Raw genomic sequence first — 19200 nt, 5'->3', positions numbered from 1 at the left:
CTGTTGTTCTCTATAGAGTCCAGGAGCTGGGTTTACCCTACCTGGAGCTTGGGCTGTCCAGTTCTTCTCAGGTTCCTCTGGAGATTGGGCCATGCCCGAGAACTGCATCCACAGGGAAATTTAATGTGCAGAACCTTTGACCTGGGCCTAGAAGCAGAGACATGTCTGGGGAGGGAGAGGCACGACCAGAGGGGGAAGATGCATCCTGAATGGCAAGGGATTCTGCCTGGTGTGCTTCTTGGCAAACACCTGTGTGAGAGAAGCAGCTTGTCCTCAATCTATTCTTGATCAGCGATGGGCTGGGAGTCATTCCTGGTGTGGGCGGGGCTGGTGACCCTGGTTACCAGCAGCTGTCGGTGCTGGTTTCCTTTGCCATTCCTGGCTCTGTTGAGATCTGTGTATTCACTGGGGGTGTGTGTGGTCTGTCTGTCTGTCTGTCTGTGTGCCTGCCTCCATTGGGTGTAACTTTGCCTGGCTGCTCAGCTTCCTGGTTCAAGCCACTGAACCCAGGGTTGCCTGGGTTCAGGAGGCCATCACTGGAGCATGGAGGAAATTTTTTGGTGCCTCTGGAGAAGGGGATGTGGCCCCTGTAGGGCATCTGAATGCCTCAGGAATGGCCACATGGAGGGTGGGGGTGACTGAGGCCTGTGAGCTTTCTCTTAGACCAACAGGGATGAGTCGAGAAGACCTAATGCGTGGCTTGATGGTACAGGATGCAGCTTGAAATCAGGAGTCAAGTGTATAGGGGAGCTCTATTCATTTGGGTTTTTTCATGCTCAACCACAGTTTTTATATGTATTTTTAATGGACCTAAACGATGGAAAATCCTCCCTCCCTATTCTAATTATTGGCTGATCTGGCCTTGCTTCTTGAGCATCCGGTGCCAGTGGTGAGGTAGAGTGTCTGCCAGCCTGTCACAGGATGGACCCCTGGTGTCTTGACCTGGCTTTACCAGGAACTTGTCACCATGGTGAGGGCAAGGCTCTAATAGCGCCATCTGCCTCACTTGAAGCTAGTGGGATCCTACTCAATCTCCAAAACCCTGCGTAACTCTTCCCTCTCTGACTCCTTAACCAGTTTCCTTATTCAATAAACATTTAATACAGCCATAGGCTAAGAATGGGGCATATAGGCAAGAATACAGCATAGTTCCTGCCATTGAAGAGCCTCCGTCTAGCATAGGAAGCACTAGGAGATGGGTTGTGAACGTGCTGGGCCCTCTGTTGAAATCCTTCCAGGGTGAAGCATGGCCTAAGACTTAGGATCTGTTTACCTCCTTGCGTCTTCTCTGGTCTGGGCAGAGCCTTTCAACCAGGGGTCATTGGTACCCCCTGAAAACTATATACATTGTGACTTATATAATTTCGGGGGTATAGACACCATAGCTTTCTGGAAGTCTCTGGGATCCTTGATCTGTGTGCTTATCACACAGGGCTCTTTCCTCTGGCCACCGTTCAGTCTGTGCACAGAGGCTGTCAGCAGGTGCTCATTAGACCACCTGTGGGATGAACACAGAGAAAGCAAAGTGGATAGGAAGGGCTTTGAGAAGTGAAATGCTGTGAAACTCCCGAGTGTTCCTTTGCCTTGGCCTTCAAAGGAAGCCCAGGGTACACGGGATTCCTTCTTCGCCTCTGGAAGGATTCCAGTTCCTTCCTGAAGGAAGAGCCATTTTACCCTGTCTGCTATGGTCTCTGTCCCCCAGGTCCGGACACTCTTTGTCAGTGGCCTCCCTGTGGACATTAAACCCAGAGAACTCTACCTGCTCTTCCGGCCATTCAAGGTGAGTCTGGACCCAGCTGCCCATAGGCAGAGGAGGAACATCAGGAGTGAGTCTGACCTGGACAGGGCAGCAGAAAAGACAGAGGACAGCATATCAGAAATTGTGATTGCAGAGCTGGCTCTCTGTCTTGGTTCAGCTCATTCCCATGTCTTTCTTCACCAGTGGCTTAGCCCTCTTTGAGCCTCTTTTTTCTCATCTGTAAAGCGGAAACGAGAGAGAATCTCAGTAGATTTAACCATATAAGGAATATTTGTGATTCAGTGTAGACTTTTCAGTTGAAGTTTTGAGAAAACTTTACAAGGTAGGGTCTGTCCTTCCAGATTATAAGTTAGCAGAGCAAGCGGGAATTTACGCATGAAATGATGAATGCTGCCTCATGATGCCCACCCCGTGTGCTAGACCATGTGATGGGGAACACAAGGGCAGAGGGCGCATGCCAGTGGTGGAGGTCAGAGTGGTGGACGTGGGTGGGGAGTGCGGGGGAGTGTGAGAATGGTGCAGCTGGGTGCGGGAGGAGGGGGGCTGGGATAGGCACAAGGAAGGCTTCTGACCTTCTCCGTGATGACCCTCTCTCTCTGCAGGGCTATGAAGGGTCCCTGATCAAGCTCACATCGAGACAGGTAATTTCTCTCCAAAGTTTTTTTTCCTCCCAGCCCAGACTGACTGCTAAGCTTGAACCTAAGCCTGCGGCCTTATTCCTCATCTTGAGGCATCTGGCAGCTGAGACCTGCTCCCTCTCATCTGGTTTCTGTGCTGGGCCAGTGTAAGAGTGGCCTCTAGCTCCCTTGTCCTTACCAGTCAGCTCCTGGGCCTCCTGCTTTGACATTTACAGAGCTGCAGCCTGGCTCCAAGGCTGAAGAGCACAGACACGGTGGCTGTGCCTGGGCTCCTGATGGCCCTATGTGGCCAACTTGCCAGAATGAATTTGGAAAAGTTTTCAACCTGTTGCCCCTTGATTGAGCCTGGAGCCTTCTTATGTCCTTGATATGTTGGTGTCCCCTTTCTTGTTGGGGAAAACACTGGAACTTAATCTTAATTATGGGCATGCATTTTTTTTTTTAAGATTTTATTTATTTATTTGACAGAGTTCACAAGTAGGCAGAGAGGCAGGCAGAGAGAGAGGGGGAAGCAGGCTCCCTGCTGAGCAGAGAGCCCGGTGTGGGGCTTGATCCCAGGACCCTGGGATCATGACCGGAGCCGAAGGCAGAGGCTTTAACCCACTGAGCCACCCAGGCGCCCCACGGGCATGCAGTTCAAAAAAAGGTTTGAAACCATTTCAAAAAAAGGTTTACGGAGAGGGTAAGTTTTTTTTTTTTTTAAGATTTTATTTATTTATTTGACAGAGAGAGATCACAAGTAGGCAGAGAGGCAGGCAGAGAGAGAGGAAGGGAAGCAGGCTCCCTGCTGAGCAGAGAGCCCAATGTGGGACTTGATCTCAGGACTCTGAGATCATGACCTGAGCCGAAGGCAGCGGCTTAACCCACTGAGCCACCCAGGCGCCCGAGAGGGTGATGTTTAATGTGGTGGCATAAAGCTCTGTTGGCACCCTTTCCCACAATGGGGAGCCTGGATGGGAGACTTTGGATGCATGAGAAACTTCTTCTCTTCCTGCTAAACATAGGCAGGAGATAGGCAAGAAGTTGGTTTTTGTTTGTTTGTTTTATTTTTGAGGGGGAGATGGAATATTGGGAGAGATGCAAGGGTGTTCTCTCTTCTTCCTACTAGCCTGTCGGTTTTGTGATCTTTGACAGCCGAGCAGGAGCAGAAGCAGCCAAGAATGCACTGAACGTGAGTAGACAAGGTTTTCTCTGACTTGCAGACCTCTAGGCAATGAATATTCCTGTTCTACCTCCTGCAAACCTTCCCACTCTCCATGTCCTCCCACCCCCCCAGAAAGGGCTACAGATGTGCCTCATTGCCCAGCCATTCTGGGGCCACATCCCTGGCTGCACTGTCTGTGTCAGATGCCACTACTTAGAAGGTCCAAGCAACATGTCTGTCTTGTCCCCTGCATGGGTGAGGCTTTTAGGCAAGATCATTTCTTTTCTTTTTTTTTTTTTCTTTTCTTTTTAAAGATTTATTTATTTGAAGGGTACCTGGGTGGCTCAGTGGGTTAAGCCTCTGCCCTTGGCTCGGGTCATGATCTCGGGGTCTTGGGATTGAGCCCCACATTGGGCTTTCTGCTCAGCAGGGAATCTGCTTCCCCGCCCCCTGCCTACTTGTGATCTCTCTGTCAAATAAATAAATAAAATCTTAAAAAGAAAAAAAAGATTTCGTTATTTGAGAGAGAGCACAGGCAGGGGGAAGGCCAGAGGGAGAGGGAGACCAGCAGATTCCCCACAGAGCAGGGAGCCCAGCTCGGGGCTTGGTCCCAGCACCCTGAAATCACAACCTGAGCCAAAATCAAGAGTCATTCGCTCAACCGGCTGTGCCACCCAGGTGCCCCCTAGGCAAGCTCTTGTCTGGTCCTACAAAGTCTTTTCCAAGTCTTTTCCATCCTTTCCTTCACTTCTCTTGTAGGGTATTCGCTTTGATCCTGAGAACCCGCAGACCCTGAGGCTAGAGTTTGCCAAAGCCAACACCAAGATGGCCAAGAACAAGCTAATGGCTACACCTAATCCCACCAATGCTCACCCCGCCCTAGGAGCACACTTCATCGCACGGGACCCCTGTGAGTAGTGCTCAGAGCTGTCGTCTGTCATCTGCTGTCCTTTTACTTGGCTCAAGCTGGGGATCCGAGCAGAGTTATATACAGAGAGGAGACATCAAGATTGTCAGTGAGGGAGTAAGTCCTCGCCAGGAGGCTTCTTCTGTCCACAGCCACCTCTCTCTAGCGTTCCTTCCTCCCCTGTCGCCTTTGCTGGACTGAAGACAGACTAAGCTCCTGAGCTGTCTGTATCACCAACTCTCCCCTGAAACGGTCTCTGGGTTCTCTTGGTTGAGGTGGGCAGGGGCCCATCTTAGGGCTTCTTAAAGCAGTGAGGATGCTCGCCATGCCAGGTCAAGCTGACAGGGCTTGTTTCCCTGGTCTTGGGGTCCTTGAGGGAAGTCTGGCCTCAGTGGGCACTTTACACTTCAACCATTCTCTGTTTGGAATGGGGTAGTGGAAGGGGAGACCCATGCTCTGACCGTGGGGTCTGTTTTCTTCCGTTGCAGATGACCTTATGGGGGCTGCCCTGATCCCTGCGTCCCCAGAGGCCTGGGCTCCCTACCCTCTGTACACCACAGAGCTGACCCCCGCCATCTCACCTGCTGCTTTCACCTACCCAGCTGCCACTGCTGCCGCTGCCCTCCACGCTCAGGTACGCCCTTCTGGGGGAGGGGCAGTAGGGGACGGAGGAAGCTCAGAGCTAGCCAGACTTTGTTCCTGGGTGGCCCCTGGGCCACTCATGCTGCCAGAGCCACAGCAGGACTGCTTTCTTCCGTGATCTTCTCTTTAGGATTTGGGATCAGGCAGAGGGGAGGGAGAGCAGGCCACATCGAGGATCTGCGGCCAAATGTGTGAGCTGAGAGAGACCCAATGTGGTCCTACCACCCCCTGAACCCCTCAGGCGGGCACCGTCCTGCGTTTTGCCTGTGGTGACAGAGCGCCAATGCCGGTCCCAGCCTGAGTGTGGCCTCCGGAGCCAGGCCGCCTGCCTCTGCCTCTCCCGTCTTCAAAAACTTCAGAAAGCTTTTCAAGATTTCCGTGTCTTGGCTTTTTTACTGTCGGGCAGAGTGAGAACAGTATTCTCTACCTCAGGGCTGTGGCGAGAGTTTCATGGTAACAGCACATGAAGCACTAGCGCGGCAGCGGGAGCGTCCCGAGGGCTGCGTGTACGCTGGTTTTCACGAAGCCTGGACACTCCTCTTGGTGGCCCTGCACTGGGGTGGGAAGCCGGGGATGATCCTCTCTCAGGGAGGGTTGGGGAGGGCCCTGGGCACCGTGGGACTCTGTGCTCCCGAGTGCCGTCCCGTGGTGGGTACCTGAGAGGCCAGTGAGCCACCAGCCATCCTGGCCTGAGCCTCCCTGAGGCGGTGGTGGCAGAACACACTGCCGGGTGTAGGGACCGGGTGCCACCAGCAGCACAGTGAGGTTGAGGAGCAATGCCAAGACCACTCTGGCCTGTGGTCGGTAGACTGGGAAGAACAACTGGGCCAGGCCCATTCTGCTGCTGACGGAGGTAGCCCAGGCAGGACAAGAGGGCAGGAGGAGGAGCAAGACATGAGAAGCCAGGACAAGGGGGTTCACAGGAACCAGAAGCTGAGGTGGGAGAGGTTGGGTGCTCTGCACAAGGGACAGCTGAGTGCGTGTCTGTCTCCAGTCCTCTGAAGGCCTCCATGACATCTGGGTCCACCCAGTCCCAAGGTAGAAAGTATGGACTTCCCGGCTGCTACCTTCGCAGGCTGTTTCCTTCAGCCGGGGGGATTCTTGGCCATGGCTGCTTTAGATCCTACTGAGGGCAGAAGCGTGGTTAAACTTGGCACTGTTCCCCAGCTGAGTACCACAGACAGCCGGAAAATTGATCAGGGGATAGGAAGGTGGTAAAGATCCTTCCCTCAAGGGAAATGTTTGGGTAGCACAAGCCAGGTACTGCGGCAAGCAAAGAATTTTAAGCCCAGAAGACAGTCCTTGTCCTCTGTGACCTGGTAGCGTGGGGAAGGTGGGCCGGGGTGCTCCTGGCCAAGCAGGGACTCTCACTGCAGCAGCCCTGCGAGGCCTTGCTGGCCTCCGTGCCTGCAACCCCAGCTTTACCACCATTGAGCTCCATGATCTTTTACAAGTGACTCTACCTCTGGGCCTCTGTGTGTGTCCTCATCTGTAAAATGAGAGGGCAAGATCAGATCAGGTGGAGAGGTTCTCCCCCTTCTGCTCTGAGATGCTCCGCCATGACAGTGGTAATGCAGCGGCTGGGAGCGAGACAGTGTGTCAGGTTAATAGGGGGAGACGCCTCTGCCCTTTCTTTGGTAGGCTCCCCAGCTGGCTGGGAGTGGCACGTGACAACCTGTCCTTAAAGGCCATACTACAGGGCTCTGTGCGCTCCAGTCGTCTTCTTTTCCAGCTTTCTCCCAGCCTGTCCATGCCCAGGGGCTATCCAACTGGTCTGGCTGCCTCAGTCCAAATCCTGGCTCTTTCAACCCCTGTGTGACCTTGGGCAAGTTACTTAACCTCTCTGTGCCTCCATTTCTTTGGAATGGTGATAATCATGCATACTTTATCAGTGTTTGTTTTTCGCATGTTAGTGTAGAGGGAGAGCTAGAGAAGGGTCAGTTATCACAGTTACTATTTACTGTCATTATTGTCTCACGCTCCTTGGGTCCTCCCTGAGGCTGGAGGCATAACTGGTTGTCGGTTCCTGTCTCTGGCCTCCCCCGGAAGGGAATAAAGGCCACCTCAAAGGATAATGGCATTTTCTCAGGAGGAAGGCTGACAACAAGAAATCAGACCAGGGAGTGACTTGTTCTGTCCCTGCTACTCGACTTCTCTGACGTCAGTCTCCAGAGCAGGAAACCACCTTGTCTAGACCAAATGCAGTCGTAAAAATGAGAGTATTTTCCAAGTAGAAGCATTTGTGCTTTTACCTTCCAAGAGTTCCCTCGTCCCGACAGTGCGGCCCAGACATGGGGGCCAGAAATCCTCAATAAGGAAAGTGGACGCTGTTGATCTGAAGGCATTATTCTGAACCTGGAGGAATAACAACTGACTTTCTGTGCTTGTGGGCAAGGAGGGGACTTGGAGAGAAGGTAGTAGCAAAAGGGGATGAAAAGCAGTCCTTCCTTGCCCTATCCCAGCATGTACACAACGGCACACCTTCTGCCATTAGCCCAGCCTCGGCTGAGGCATCCATTTATGGCCACGGGGCCCAGACCTGCAGGAAGGGGCTTGGGGAGGGTTCAGTTGCACTCTGCCTTGGCATGAGGCCATTTTGTTCCACCCTCTGGTTCTCTTAATAGAATCTTCCCCTTTAAGAGGGTGAGGCATCCAAGAGGTATGGGTGGCAGGGGCACACCAGGGTCTGGCACAAGCCTGAAAGCAGGGGTTCTCTGTGTCCCCTTGCATCCCAGGGTCCTCCCAGACTGGGCTTCATTTTCTACTTCTGCCTGAGGATGTGGGGGTCTTTGACCATGACTCTTATACTGGCTCACTGCTTACTGGTGACCTTAACATTACATGAACTCCCTTGCCTCTATTTTCTGGTCTGTGTAATGGGCATGATAAGGTTCTCTTTTCCCTTTGCTTACTATCCTGCTTCCCCCAAAATGGCTGCTTTGAGTCCTTAGGATAGGTGGCTGGTTGGGTGCACATGTATAAGATTATAGCTGTGGGTCTTTTTTTTTCTTTTTTTTTTTTTTTTATAAAAGTTACACGTTTAATCTTTTAAAGCTTAAGTATGAGGCCCTTGCTTCCTGTTGGTAAATGTAGATCTACATCCCGGCTGTCTGGCAAACCCACTGTCATATAAGTGTGTCCAGCTCCCCACCGACGGAACATGAGGCTGTTCACGCAGTTTTCTGTGCTGACAGGCCGTGCTGCGGCGGACGCCCTTGTCTACCCCGTGCGCCTGTCCTGCTGGTTTCCTTATCATAAACTGCTAGAACTATGACAAGGTCAAAGTGTAGACATGCCAGCCTGAGCGCTCCTTTAATTGGCTTTCTGATGAATGAGGCTCCCGTATTTCTTGGCTGTTCCTGTTTCTTCTCATGTGGATTGAGTCCTCTGTCCACCTCTCAGTCCGTCCCAAGATCTGAGAGACGACTGAGTTCATGTGCCCCCTCCATGTGCCCCTTTCCCCCTTCGTTTTGATGCTGCCCTTCTTGGAGCCGGGTCCTTCTAGATGCCCATGGGCCTGTCCCTGTAGGGTGGCTTCTCAGGACCCACAGAATCCCTGTGAACAACCAGAGGCCCTGGGAGTAGGCCGAGCACTCACTCCCTGAGGTGCTGGCCCTGATCACTGTGCCTTACGGGTCTCCTGTTCTAAGCAGGGACAGGAAGGGATGGTGCTTCTCTAGAGCCCGACTGCCAGCCTGTCCCGGGTGTCTTGGAAAGCCAACCCCTCAAGGATGTTTTGTCCACTTGGATGGCGCTTCCCTCCCAAACTCAGAAACGGGGGTTGGCTTCTCCTTCCTCCCCTAGGAGGTGGTGGCCCGTCTCAGGCTGGGGGGAGAGCTGCTGCTTTGGAGGCTGATTCGCAGCACCTAGTGGGGAGAGGGGGACCCCATGAGGCAGGTCTTGCCAATGGAGCCGCTTACGCAGCTGCGGGAAGACTTGGCTTCTTCCCCTGTTACGAGAGAGTCAGAGGCCTCCGAGTCCTCCCCACCCTAATCGACATTTGCCCCTTGTCCAGCCCTGCAAGGCTCCCAGCCTGGCCAGACTTCTTGCCACAGGGCTGCAGCAGCCGGAGGCCGGGTGAGGGGTGGTGGTCCAGGCCCCCCCAGGGGTGTTTCACAGGCTTGGCTGGTAGCCACCAGGCTGTTCTCTTCCGTGTCCCTGTCTTGTGGGATGAGCTCCGTGCCCAGCCACCATTCCAGCCTAGAGTATAATCCACAGCTCACCCGAGAGGAGGAGAGGCATCCCCCCCACTTGGCTGTCAGCTGGCAGGGGAGGGAACTGCTTCCAGATGTTGTAGAGGCAGGGGAGAAGATAGTGGCCTCTGAGGCCGAGCAGCTCAGAGGTAAGAAGAGGCACTTGACCCTTTTCTGTGCTGTATGGCTCTTAGTCTAGGTGGTTCCTATGGCACGGGGTCAGCTGTGTCCTGGTGAGAGCAGTGTCTCATCTCCGGAGCCCAGGGAGGGTCCTGGGCTCCGGGGATGAGACAGGAAGGTCAGGTGACCTAGGATCTCCTGCTCTGTGCCAAGTGTCCTGGCATTTTAGGGTAACCAGCCTGTGCTAGGGAGCATGTGGTGACCAGGGTCCTGGGGTATATAAAACACCTATAACTTGAAGGGGATGCAGAAGTTCTTAAGAAGCCTCCACCGGCCCCCAGGTGACCTGGTGTTGCCCGTGATCTTGATTAGAGGCGGGATTCCGGGCAGCCGAGTGGGAAACTGAGGCCACTGCTGCAGTGCTGAGCAGGGGGATCTGTGAGGCCAGCTCAACTTGTTTTCTACACTGGTTCTTGCGTCCCATCCCTTCCTTTTCCTGAGTGGACCCCGAGTCCCCTTCCCTGGGCACTCTGCCCCTTGCCCCTGACTTGTCTTGGGATGCCATGTTCCCCCAGCAGTCTGAGGCAGCCGCGGGGAGGCTGGGGCAGGCGGTGCTTGTGTGTACCTGGGGCAGTACCCAGATGCCGGGCCTGTGGGGAGGCTGTACCTAGAAGGGGAGGGCACATCATGTCCTGACCTGGCCCTGGGAATCCTGCTCTGGGGTTAGTGCTCCGTAAGGCCTGGGGGTTGAAGTAGCTGCCAGGCCCCCACTGGAGGGCTCGGCTGGCAGGTTACAAATCTCTGAGACTTGGGAGGCTGAGAAAGGAGGGAACAGAGGTATGGAAAGGAATGGAGGCATCCCCTGGGTCTCAGCCCAGGCTTCCTTGGCAAACTCTACAAGGACAGGGCCAGTGTCTGGGAGTCGTGCCTCTGGGAGACCACGGCACCTCTGGTTTCCCAGGTGTCTGTATGTCGGGTCTCCCCTAATCTTCATGAACCCCCTTGAGGATCAGTTCAGTCATCTCTATCCTATGCGGGGATGAGGGCACGGAGACAGAAAGAAGCTGAGCAATACTGTAGGAGGTTCATTCTCCTGATGTCGGGCATTCTGCACGCTCCCAGTTCGGGGGGAGGGGCATGCCCCCGCTGCCGAGACTCCACCTGGCACAAGCTGGTGCCTTCACATCAGGCCTAGTGGAGTGCACAGCATGGTTCACTTGAACCTCGACCTTGCGGAGGAGGCGGGTCAGGTGGCCCTCTCCCATTTTCAGGATGAAGAAACCAATGCCTAGAGGTGAGTAAATGGCCTGGCGTCGGCCAATCAGTGACAGAAGCAGAGCTCTAGCAGGCACGGTGACGGCTTTCCAGTCAAGAAAAGGGACTGCCCAGCTAGCTCCTGACATTGGCTTCTCTTGCAGGTGCGCTGGTACCCTTCCTCTGATACCACCCAGCAAGGATGGAAATACCGTCAGTTCTGTTAGTTCTTCAGTAAGTGCTGGCCCAGAGGCCCAGGAGGAAGAGTGTCTGAGAGCCTCGCTTCCTGCGGGGGGCCACGGTTCCTCCCACTGCCTGAGCCCAGCAGCTCCCTGGTGCTAGGCGTCCCCTGAGCTTGCGCGCTAGGCACTCTGGCTGGTCTCTCCCTTTCTCCCACTGTCACCCCCCTGCCACCCATCTTGCAGCCTGTCATGAGGGCTAGTCCTGGGTTCAGGCCCTGTCCCATCCCTCTGCTCATGGACACCTCTCTCCCCTCCCTCCAGGTCTTGTCACCGCAGCTTGAAGCCCCTGCCCCGCTGGGGAGGAAGCCGCTCTGAGCTTCCACTGCCCCCAGGCGGCCTGTGGAGAGCTGCTGCTTCCTTCCAAAGACTGTGAATTTTAAGCCTGACTCAGTGGACTGCTTCCCATTTCCTTCCTCCTCTTCCTCTGCCCTGTTCCTCCCCCAAAGCCCCCTCACCGAGTCCTCCCGGGAGGATTGGGGGGGCCTTCTTGCTGGGATACCCAGACCCAACCCGGAGGCCTCACTGGGACTGAGCAAGGCCTGACCTCCGGTCCAGACTTGCTTCCATAGCTCCAGCTCAGAGAAACGAGGCATTTAATTTTGCATGTTTTCTGGCATGAATTAAGACACTTAAACTTGTGTATATGTGAGTGTACAGTTTGTTCTCACATTGTGTCACCATAGCAACAGGTCCTGGCCACCAGTGGTTCATCATTCCCGGTCCCTCTCTCCACACCCTCCCCAAAGCCCCTTGCTTCAGTGAGGACTGAGCCCCGCAGCTCACTCTGCCCAGTGGCCGGGGGACCCCACCCCCACCCCCACGTGCTTCCAGGCCGAACAGCAACGACCACCTAACAGAGGTAGTGTTTTCTTTTTCATTTCAAATCCGGGTCCTCCGCTTCTTCCTCCTAGAGGGGCCAGCATCTGCTAAGAAAATCCTTTCTCTGCCTGGTTTGCTTACCTCTCCACAGTGCACCCCGTCCCTGCCCATGCTCCTCATTCTTTCCAAACTTCGAAACCAACCAAAAAGTGAAAGTATTTTTGTACCCTGTGTAACAAAATATTTATGCATCATAAAGGATTTTTCGTGTGTGTGTGCAATTAATTATTAAAGAGACCTTGTTCGCCTTGTCAGATAAGTTTAATGTTTAGTTTGAGGCATGAAGAAGAAAAGGGTTTCCATTCTCCAGCAGTGAGCCTTTGCGTCAGGCGTTAGTTTCAGAAAAATGAAGGGGAAAAAATTGTGCAATTTTTTTGTTTGTTTCGTGAGCACATCAGTGCTTTTGCCTTTGGCCACAGCTGTGGCTGTCTTGACTTTTTCAGACTTAGGAGACAAGGTGGCTGTTGTAATTGCTGATCCTGTGAGAATGTGAAGCTGGATAATATATGAAATGCCAAATAAAAAGTCATCCAAAGTAACTGTTCTCTGGCCTTTGCTTCCACGGGACCCAGATGGCCACTGGGAGGGCACAACTAAAGGGTAGACGTTGTGAGCTGTGGGAAGAAAGGTGAAAGGGTCCTGGGCCCTGGGGCTCACATAGCCTCTCCTTCCTTTCTTTGTTGTCTAACTTAAGTCCTGGAAGAAAAGGGACTTGCCAAGGACCCCATGGTGGGGTACTATCTGCCAGCCCACCCTGCTTTTGATTCATTCACTTTGTTCTCATCCCAGCTCTGAGCACATGGGTGGAGAGTCTCTGCACCCAGAGGAAACACCCAGATGGGACCTTTGTTTTCTCTGGGTGCTGTGCTCTAGTTGGCCTGACCTTCTTGGCCTGCAGCCTTTCCAGGCCCTCTAGAAGAAAAGGACTGTGCTTTGGGAGGGTGGGCTCCTCTAGGCAGTGTCTTCGGTGTGAGGCTATGCTGGAGGAAGGGAACCCAGGAGTCTGGCCCAGAAAGGGCAACGCTCCTGCACTCTTGTAGGCTCCCCATGAGCTCTGTGGTGGCTGATTCCTGAGGGGAGGTTTTGCTGGAAGCTGGAGTACGTGGGTATGAAGGTCAGGGAAACCGTGTAGAGCTGAGACCCCAGACTGCCCCGAACCCAGTCAGAATGCCTGCAGCGGCCCCAGTTTTGTGATTTGGAGCCTCAGTTTCATCTGTGAAGTGGTGGTTTGGAATCCTTTCCAGATCTTGGAGCTGGAGGGTTGGCGCAATGTCCTCATAGCTTTGCTGTTTGTCTTTTTTGTCTACGCCCCGCCCCCCACCCCATACCCTTCATAGCTTGGCTCCAAGCTGTGCCTAGAAAGGGAGGACAGAAGTGGCCCCAGAGGCTTCAGCTGTAGGGTTTCATTGCAGTCTTGTTCTGAGCAAAACTGTTCAAACTGCCCTTCTGTGGCTGCCCTGGTCTCCCTCTCTCCTCCTTGCCTCACCTTTTCTGAATCCCAGCCCTGCACTGGGGGATTTGGGTCTAAGGTGTTCTGATGAGTGTGTCAGCTGTTAGAGGCTATGGGGTGATGCATCCCCAGCGGGTATCTGCACAGGAGGGGAGAATACGCCCCCAGGTGTTGTGCAGGAGGAGGAGGAGCCTGGCAGGGTGACAGGGACCCCAGAGAGAGGTCTGTGTCCACACCAGCATGGCAGCCTGAGGAGGGGTAAATGCTTTCCTGCATGTACCCCTCACCTCCCTGCGGTATCTGGACCAGCGAGGCATCTCTTCCCAGCCCAAAGCATCCCCTAGTGCTGGCGGGGAGCTGCTCCGAACCCCCGCCTCCCACCTCCAGGGCCACACTGATGCCTGACCTACTTCCGCTGTGTCAGGAACCACTGGGTCTTCCTGAGGTGGTGAATTATTTAGCTGGGGCGCTGGGCCTTTCTGAGAGGGGCTAGGAAAGCTGCTCCATAATTTAAAGGCCCCTGCTCCTCTGGCTTCCCTGGGGGGCCTCCTTCACGCCTTGCTGAGCAGGGCCCAGGCCTGGGTCTGAGAGGAGGAGCCAGGAAAGAGAGGGGCCCCTGAGGCCATCCAAGAGGAGCTCTCCAGCTGGACTGGGGCCTTTCCTCAGGGTGCGAGGCCTTCGCAGAAAGTCATGTCTGGACTGAACTGTGAAGCTGTGAAGTTAAAATCTTTCTGGCAAGGACAGTAAGACAGGTCAGAAGCAGCAGACCTGCCACCCATGCTGGACTTCTTTCAAAAAGCACCTTATTCCTTCCCAGAGGGGTTTAATCCTGATCTTTTACAGGCAAAAGGCTTCTTTCCTTTCCGAAAGTATTTTAGGCATCTGGGAACAGCCAGGGTTCTTTTGCTCCTTCCCAGCAGCACCAATATCATGTCCGTGGCAGAGGAGGCCTCTTCACAAGGGCGCACACCTCCCACTCCCCTTCACACACGAGGGAGGCCTGTGTAAATGGATGCTTGTCCAGGCACTTGGGAACCTGGACTACCCCCCATGCCGGGCCTGAAGCTGGCTCTGGATTTCCTGGGAAAAAAGATGGTACTTGGCCATTCTTCGGCATTGCTGCCTAAACAGTCCTTTTAGAGATGTGTCTTAATTTGGAGCCTTTGTAGGAGAGAGCAGGTTCCTTGGACCGCCTTTGGAACTTCTAGACTGTGTGGCCTGACATTGAGCTTCTTTGAGAATTTGCACAGGATGAAGGCTTATTAGGCTCCATGGGGTCCTGGAAGTCTCAGGAGGGAAGGGGACTCACCGGTGCCTTGCCCTTCCTACCCTGCCCGGCCTGTGATGCATGTGCCTGGCCAACTCCATTTTTCGAGGTCTGGAATATAAAGCTTTTTTATCTTGAGGAACTCTCTGTCAGAATGCAAATGTCCCTGAAAAATAGGGCAAAGCCCCTCAGAAAGTACCAGAAGGAACCCTGGAAGGTAGAAGTAAACATGGAGGAAGAAAGACTTTCCTACAAGGTGTCAGGAGGAAGAAGAAAAATGTCTCCACCCAGCTACCTATTTCTCTTCCCCGCCTACCTTTCCTTCCACGCAAGGCCTCCCCCCACCCGCAATCATGGGCTACCTCCAGGAAAGCAGGCACTGTTCCCTGACGTTTTCCTTCAGGAACAGAGGAGGGGATGTAGGAGCTGAGGGCCCACCCCTGTGAGTGGGGAGAGGCTGGGCAGATCGCTGTCCTGGCAGTGTTCCAGAGCTGACAGGAAAGGGGCCTAAGCTCCTGAAGCCTTTCCCCTGGGTCTCCTTGACCATCACCCAGCCCACCCACATTCTGCTCAGTGCAGACAACATCCACAAGCTCCCCCATTCTCTGGCCCCTGAATAGGTTGGGTGAGTGGGAGCCTCTGCTGGCATTGGGAGGGAGGTCAGGTGCCCCTTAGCCAAGGTCTTCACGACCTTAGAGCAAACCACAGTGCCTGGTTTTCCGAGGGGTCCTTGACTGTCAGAATCAGAATATTAGCACAGAGAGTATTTAGTCCAGTCTCCCGTTTTATAGATGAGGAAACAAGCATGAGAGATGAAGTGGTTTTCTCTTAGGGTTATAAAAACAACAGCTAAGAACATGCTTCACTCCTGTCTCCTGACTCCCAGCCCAGCTCCTTCCACCACCCACATGGCCATTCCAGAAACACACACACACACACACACACACACACACACACACACACACCCCTTTAGCAGCAGAGAAGCAGCAGCCCCCCCACACACACCCCCTTTAGCAGCAGAGAAGCAGCAGCCCCCCCCCCCCACACACCCCCTTTAGCAGCAGAGAAGCAGCAGCCCCAGGATGGCCATGGGCTTGGAAGTCTATCCTAGCAGTTCCAGAGGCCAGGATAGAGCTCAGGTTTCTTGTCATGCCACGCTCTGCTTTCTGCCCAGGTGTCTTGGTCTTGGTATGGCCTAATCTCTTCTAGGATACTGGGTGCTGCTCCCGGATTAAGGGACACAGAGGCCCATCTACCTTCAGCCCAGCTCTGTGCTGTCTCTCTTTTAACCTAAGGGGTAAGATTGTTGGGTCTGTAGGACCCCTCTGGCTTCTGGCTTATGCAAGAACTAAGATGGTGTATTTCCTTTTAACACATTTTAGTAAGATGAGTCTCAGATAGGAATGATGGTTGTATCATTTCGTGAAAACCCATTGCCCTTCTCTCAGTATTAGGAGTGTTGATGATTACAGAAGAATGTGCCTAATGCCTAGGAGGTACTCAGTGACACGGCTCTGATTATCCTTAGAAAAACACCTGTTCTGGGGCAACTCTGTGGCTCAGTGGGTTGAGCCTCTGCCTTCGGCTCAGGTTGTGGACTCAGGGTCCTGGGATCAAGCCCCATATTGAGCTCTCTGCTCAGTAGGGAGCCTGCTTCCCCCCCTCTCTCTGCCTACTTGTGATCTCTCTCTTTGTATCTCTTTATAAATAAATAAATAAAATCTTTGGGGGGGAAAAAAAGAAAAATACCTCTTTTCTTTCTCTCGTCCTGAACAAGTAGTGAAACTGAGGTGATTTTTTTAAATAGGTTTTATTTATTTGTTTGTCAGAGAGCGAGTGCAAGCAGGGGGAGCGGCAGGCAGAGGGAGAAGCAGGCTCCTTGCCAGCAGGGAGCCCTGTGTGGGGCTGGATCCCAGGACCCTGGGATCATGACCTGAGCTGAAGGCAGACGCTTAACTGACTAAGCCACCCAGGCATCCCTGAAGTGATTCTAAATTATGCATTTCTTGGTTATTTTTCCAGTGGATCAAGGGTTCTAAAAAGGTTTTTAACCACACGTTCTACCTGGAGGAATGGTGGAGGAAGGAGAGGGCAGAGGCTTAGGAATCCCAGCCGACATCTGGAAGCCTCCAGAGCTGGCTTGTAGGATCTGAGAGTTCCGATGACAGCAGTGGTTATACCAACAGTGATAGTCACTTACTCCTTTACAGCTGACAAACATGTTCACACACAACATCTCTGGTGATCCTCAGAAAAGCCCTGTGAGATAAGCAAGAAAGGCATTATTATCTACATTTTGCAGCTATGGAAATGGAAGTTAGAAGGGCCCCACAGAGGGGTGCCTGGGTGGCTCAGCTGGTTGAGCATCTGACTCTTATTTTGGCTCAGGGCATGATCTCAGGGTCCTGGGATCGAGCCCCACATCAGGGTTCTGTGCCTAGTGAGGGGTCTGCTTCTCTCCCTCTCATTCTACCCCTCTCCCTGCTTTCTCTGTCTCAAATGAACAAATAAATCTAAAGAAAAAAGGGGGGCCCACAGAAAGCAAAAGGCTCGAGACCCGGTTTTCTGACACATCTGTCCGAAGTTAAATGTTTCCCTGTAATTCTGGGCCACAGGGTCTCAAAACGGCCAGGGCTCCTGGGAGACTGGGAGAATCTCATGGAAACTGGAAGAGCCCACTAGGGCACGAAGAACCAGCAGTTACCCACACCTTTCTAGTTACCTGGTTAAGAGGCTAACCAAACAAACAAGAAGCAAAGGCTCCAACCATTATTGTATGTGTGAGGGAAAAACCCCTGGATAAGGGTGATCAGAACTCAGAAGTCTGAAGGTAGACGTGTTTCCTGATTTGGCTAGAGCGGGGTCATATGTATATTTGTAGCGACTCCTCATACCCGACTTGGATGATCTTGTTAACATTTTATAAGCAGTCGCATCTTTGCAATGCTGCCTGAATGAGTAGTTTTTATCACTCAAGATGAGTCACTGGAGTTTGTGGCTTTCGATACCTTAAAATCACGGGGCTAGGAGAGAAGGCAGGAGCTATGCCCATAGCCTATAGTCACGAAGCACTCCTGTCTCAGATTTTTGCAGTTGCTCTGGGATGTGATCTGGGGAATAACTGTCTCCATTTCATGGACAGGAAGTTTAAGTCTGGAGAGGTGCCAGGGTTGTATTTGGCTCTCATCACTGGCGGAGGAGGGGGACCACACCCTCTAACCCATTCATTTTCTCTGCATTCATCCTTCCTTGCCACTGACTCTTGTTGGACGTTTATTCCCTGTGTAGCCTGTGTCTGGTGCTCAGGTGGAGGATAAAGTTCCTATTCTGGGGATGCAGCTGTAGATCTGGGCCATGGATCAACTTAAGTGCATAGAAACCAGGAGGGCAAGATTTAGAAATGGGCGGTTCCAGGGCACCTGGGTGGCTCAGTTGGTTAAGTATCTAACTTGAATTCCTCTTGGGTCGTGATCTCAGGGTTGTGAGATCAAGCCCATGTCAGCCTCCATGCTGGGCTGGAACTTGCTTAAATCCCTCTCTCCCTCTCCCTCTCCCTCTGCCCTCCCCTGCCCCCAAATAAAGAAAGAAGGAAGTCAGGGTGCCTGGGTGGCTCAGTGGGTTAAGCCGCTGCCTTCGGCTCGGGTCATGATCTCGGAGTCCTGGGATCGAGTCCCGCATCGGGCTCTCTGCTCAGCAGGGAGCCTGCTTCCTCCTCTCTCTCTCTCTGCCTGCCTCTCTGCCTACTTGTGATCTCTCTCTGTCAAATAAATAAATAAAATCTTTAAAAAAAAAAAAAAAAAAAAAAAAAAAAAAGAAAGAAGGAAGTCAGTGGTTCCAGATGGCTCCCCCTGCCCATGCCACCCTCCTGTTCTCCACCTCCGCTCCCCTGAGTCCAGACCCTGCTCTGGAGCCATGTTTTGTGGTTCCGTTCTTAGCTTCTCAGAACAGCTACATGGGTGGTTTAAGATGTGGGCGTGGAGGGAGATGCCCCCATTTCCCACCCCAGGGTGACTCCTCCGCTTCCGGAGCAGGACACCATAGACGGTCAGCCCCTGGTAAAGGCAACCTGTCCTACTAGAGGCTTCTCAGCTGTACCAGTTTTTCTTTCAAGGCCCAGGTTCTCATTCTGGAACTGATGGAGTGTGCCTGTTGGAAAGAGGCTTGGGTTTCAGGAAAGAGATGGAGAGAGAGAAACCATCAAGAGGATTTTCCCCCAAAATCAATTCCCCCCAATTTTTTTTTACATGTGCTATTCGTGGATGTGTATATTTATTTTTTAAGGTTTTTATTTATTTTTTAAAGATTTTGTTTATGTATTTGACAGAGAGAGAGAGCACAAGCAGGGGGAGGGGCAAAGGGAGAGGGAGAAGCAGACTCCCCACTGAGCAAGGAACCCAACTTGGGCTCCATCCCTGGGATCATGACCTGAGCTTAAGGCAGACATTTTACTGAGTGAGCCACCGAGGCGCCCCATTATTTTTTTAAGTAGTTTCTACACCAAACACAGGGCTTGAACTCATGACGCCAGGATCAAGAGTCACATGCTTTTCTGATTAAGCCAGCCAGGTGCCCCTATGGACATATATATTTAAATCTTTCGGGGTGCCTGGATGGTTCAGTCGGTTAAGCTTCTGCCTTTGGCTCAGGTCATGATCCCAGGTCCTGGGATCGAGCCCCACATTCTGCTCCTTGCTCAGTGGGGAGC

The 19200-nt window shown here is 53.0% G+C and overlaps 1 protein-coding gene across 1 annotated transcript in view; it reads left to right on the top strand.

The window, feature by feature from the left end:
• Window positions 1-19200, top strand: part of OAZ2 (ornithine decarboxylase antizyme 2) — a 71496-nt gene that overhangs the window by 14351 nt on the left and 37945 nt on the right. The window contains 5 exon segments of the mRNA XM_059180778.1: window positions 1703-1780; window positions 2362-2400; window positions 3506-3568; window positions 4301-4451; window positions 4937-5082. Coding sequence (XP_059036761.1) covers window positions 1703-1780; window positions 2362-2400; window positions 3506-3568; window positions 4301-4451; window positions 4937-5082 — 477 coding nt within the window.

Source organism: Mustela lutreola, chromosome 7 (genome assembly GCF_030435805.1).
Source record: "Mustela lutreola isolate mMusLut2 chromosome 7, mMusLut2.pri, whole genome shotgun sequence".
In the NCBI taxonomy this organism is placed as follows: Eukaryota; Metazoa; Chordata; class Mammalia; order Carnivora; family Mustelidae; genus Mustela; species Mustela lutreola.
The sequence above is the reverse complement of the archived record's forward strand: the minus strand, read 5'-3'. Positions and strand labels throughout refer to the sequence as shown.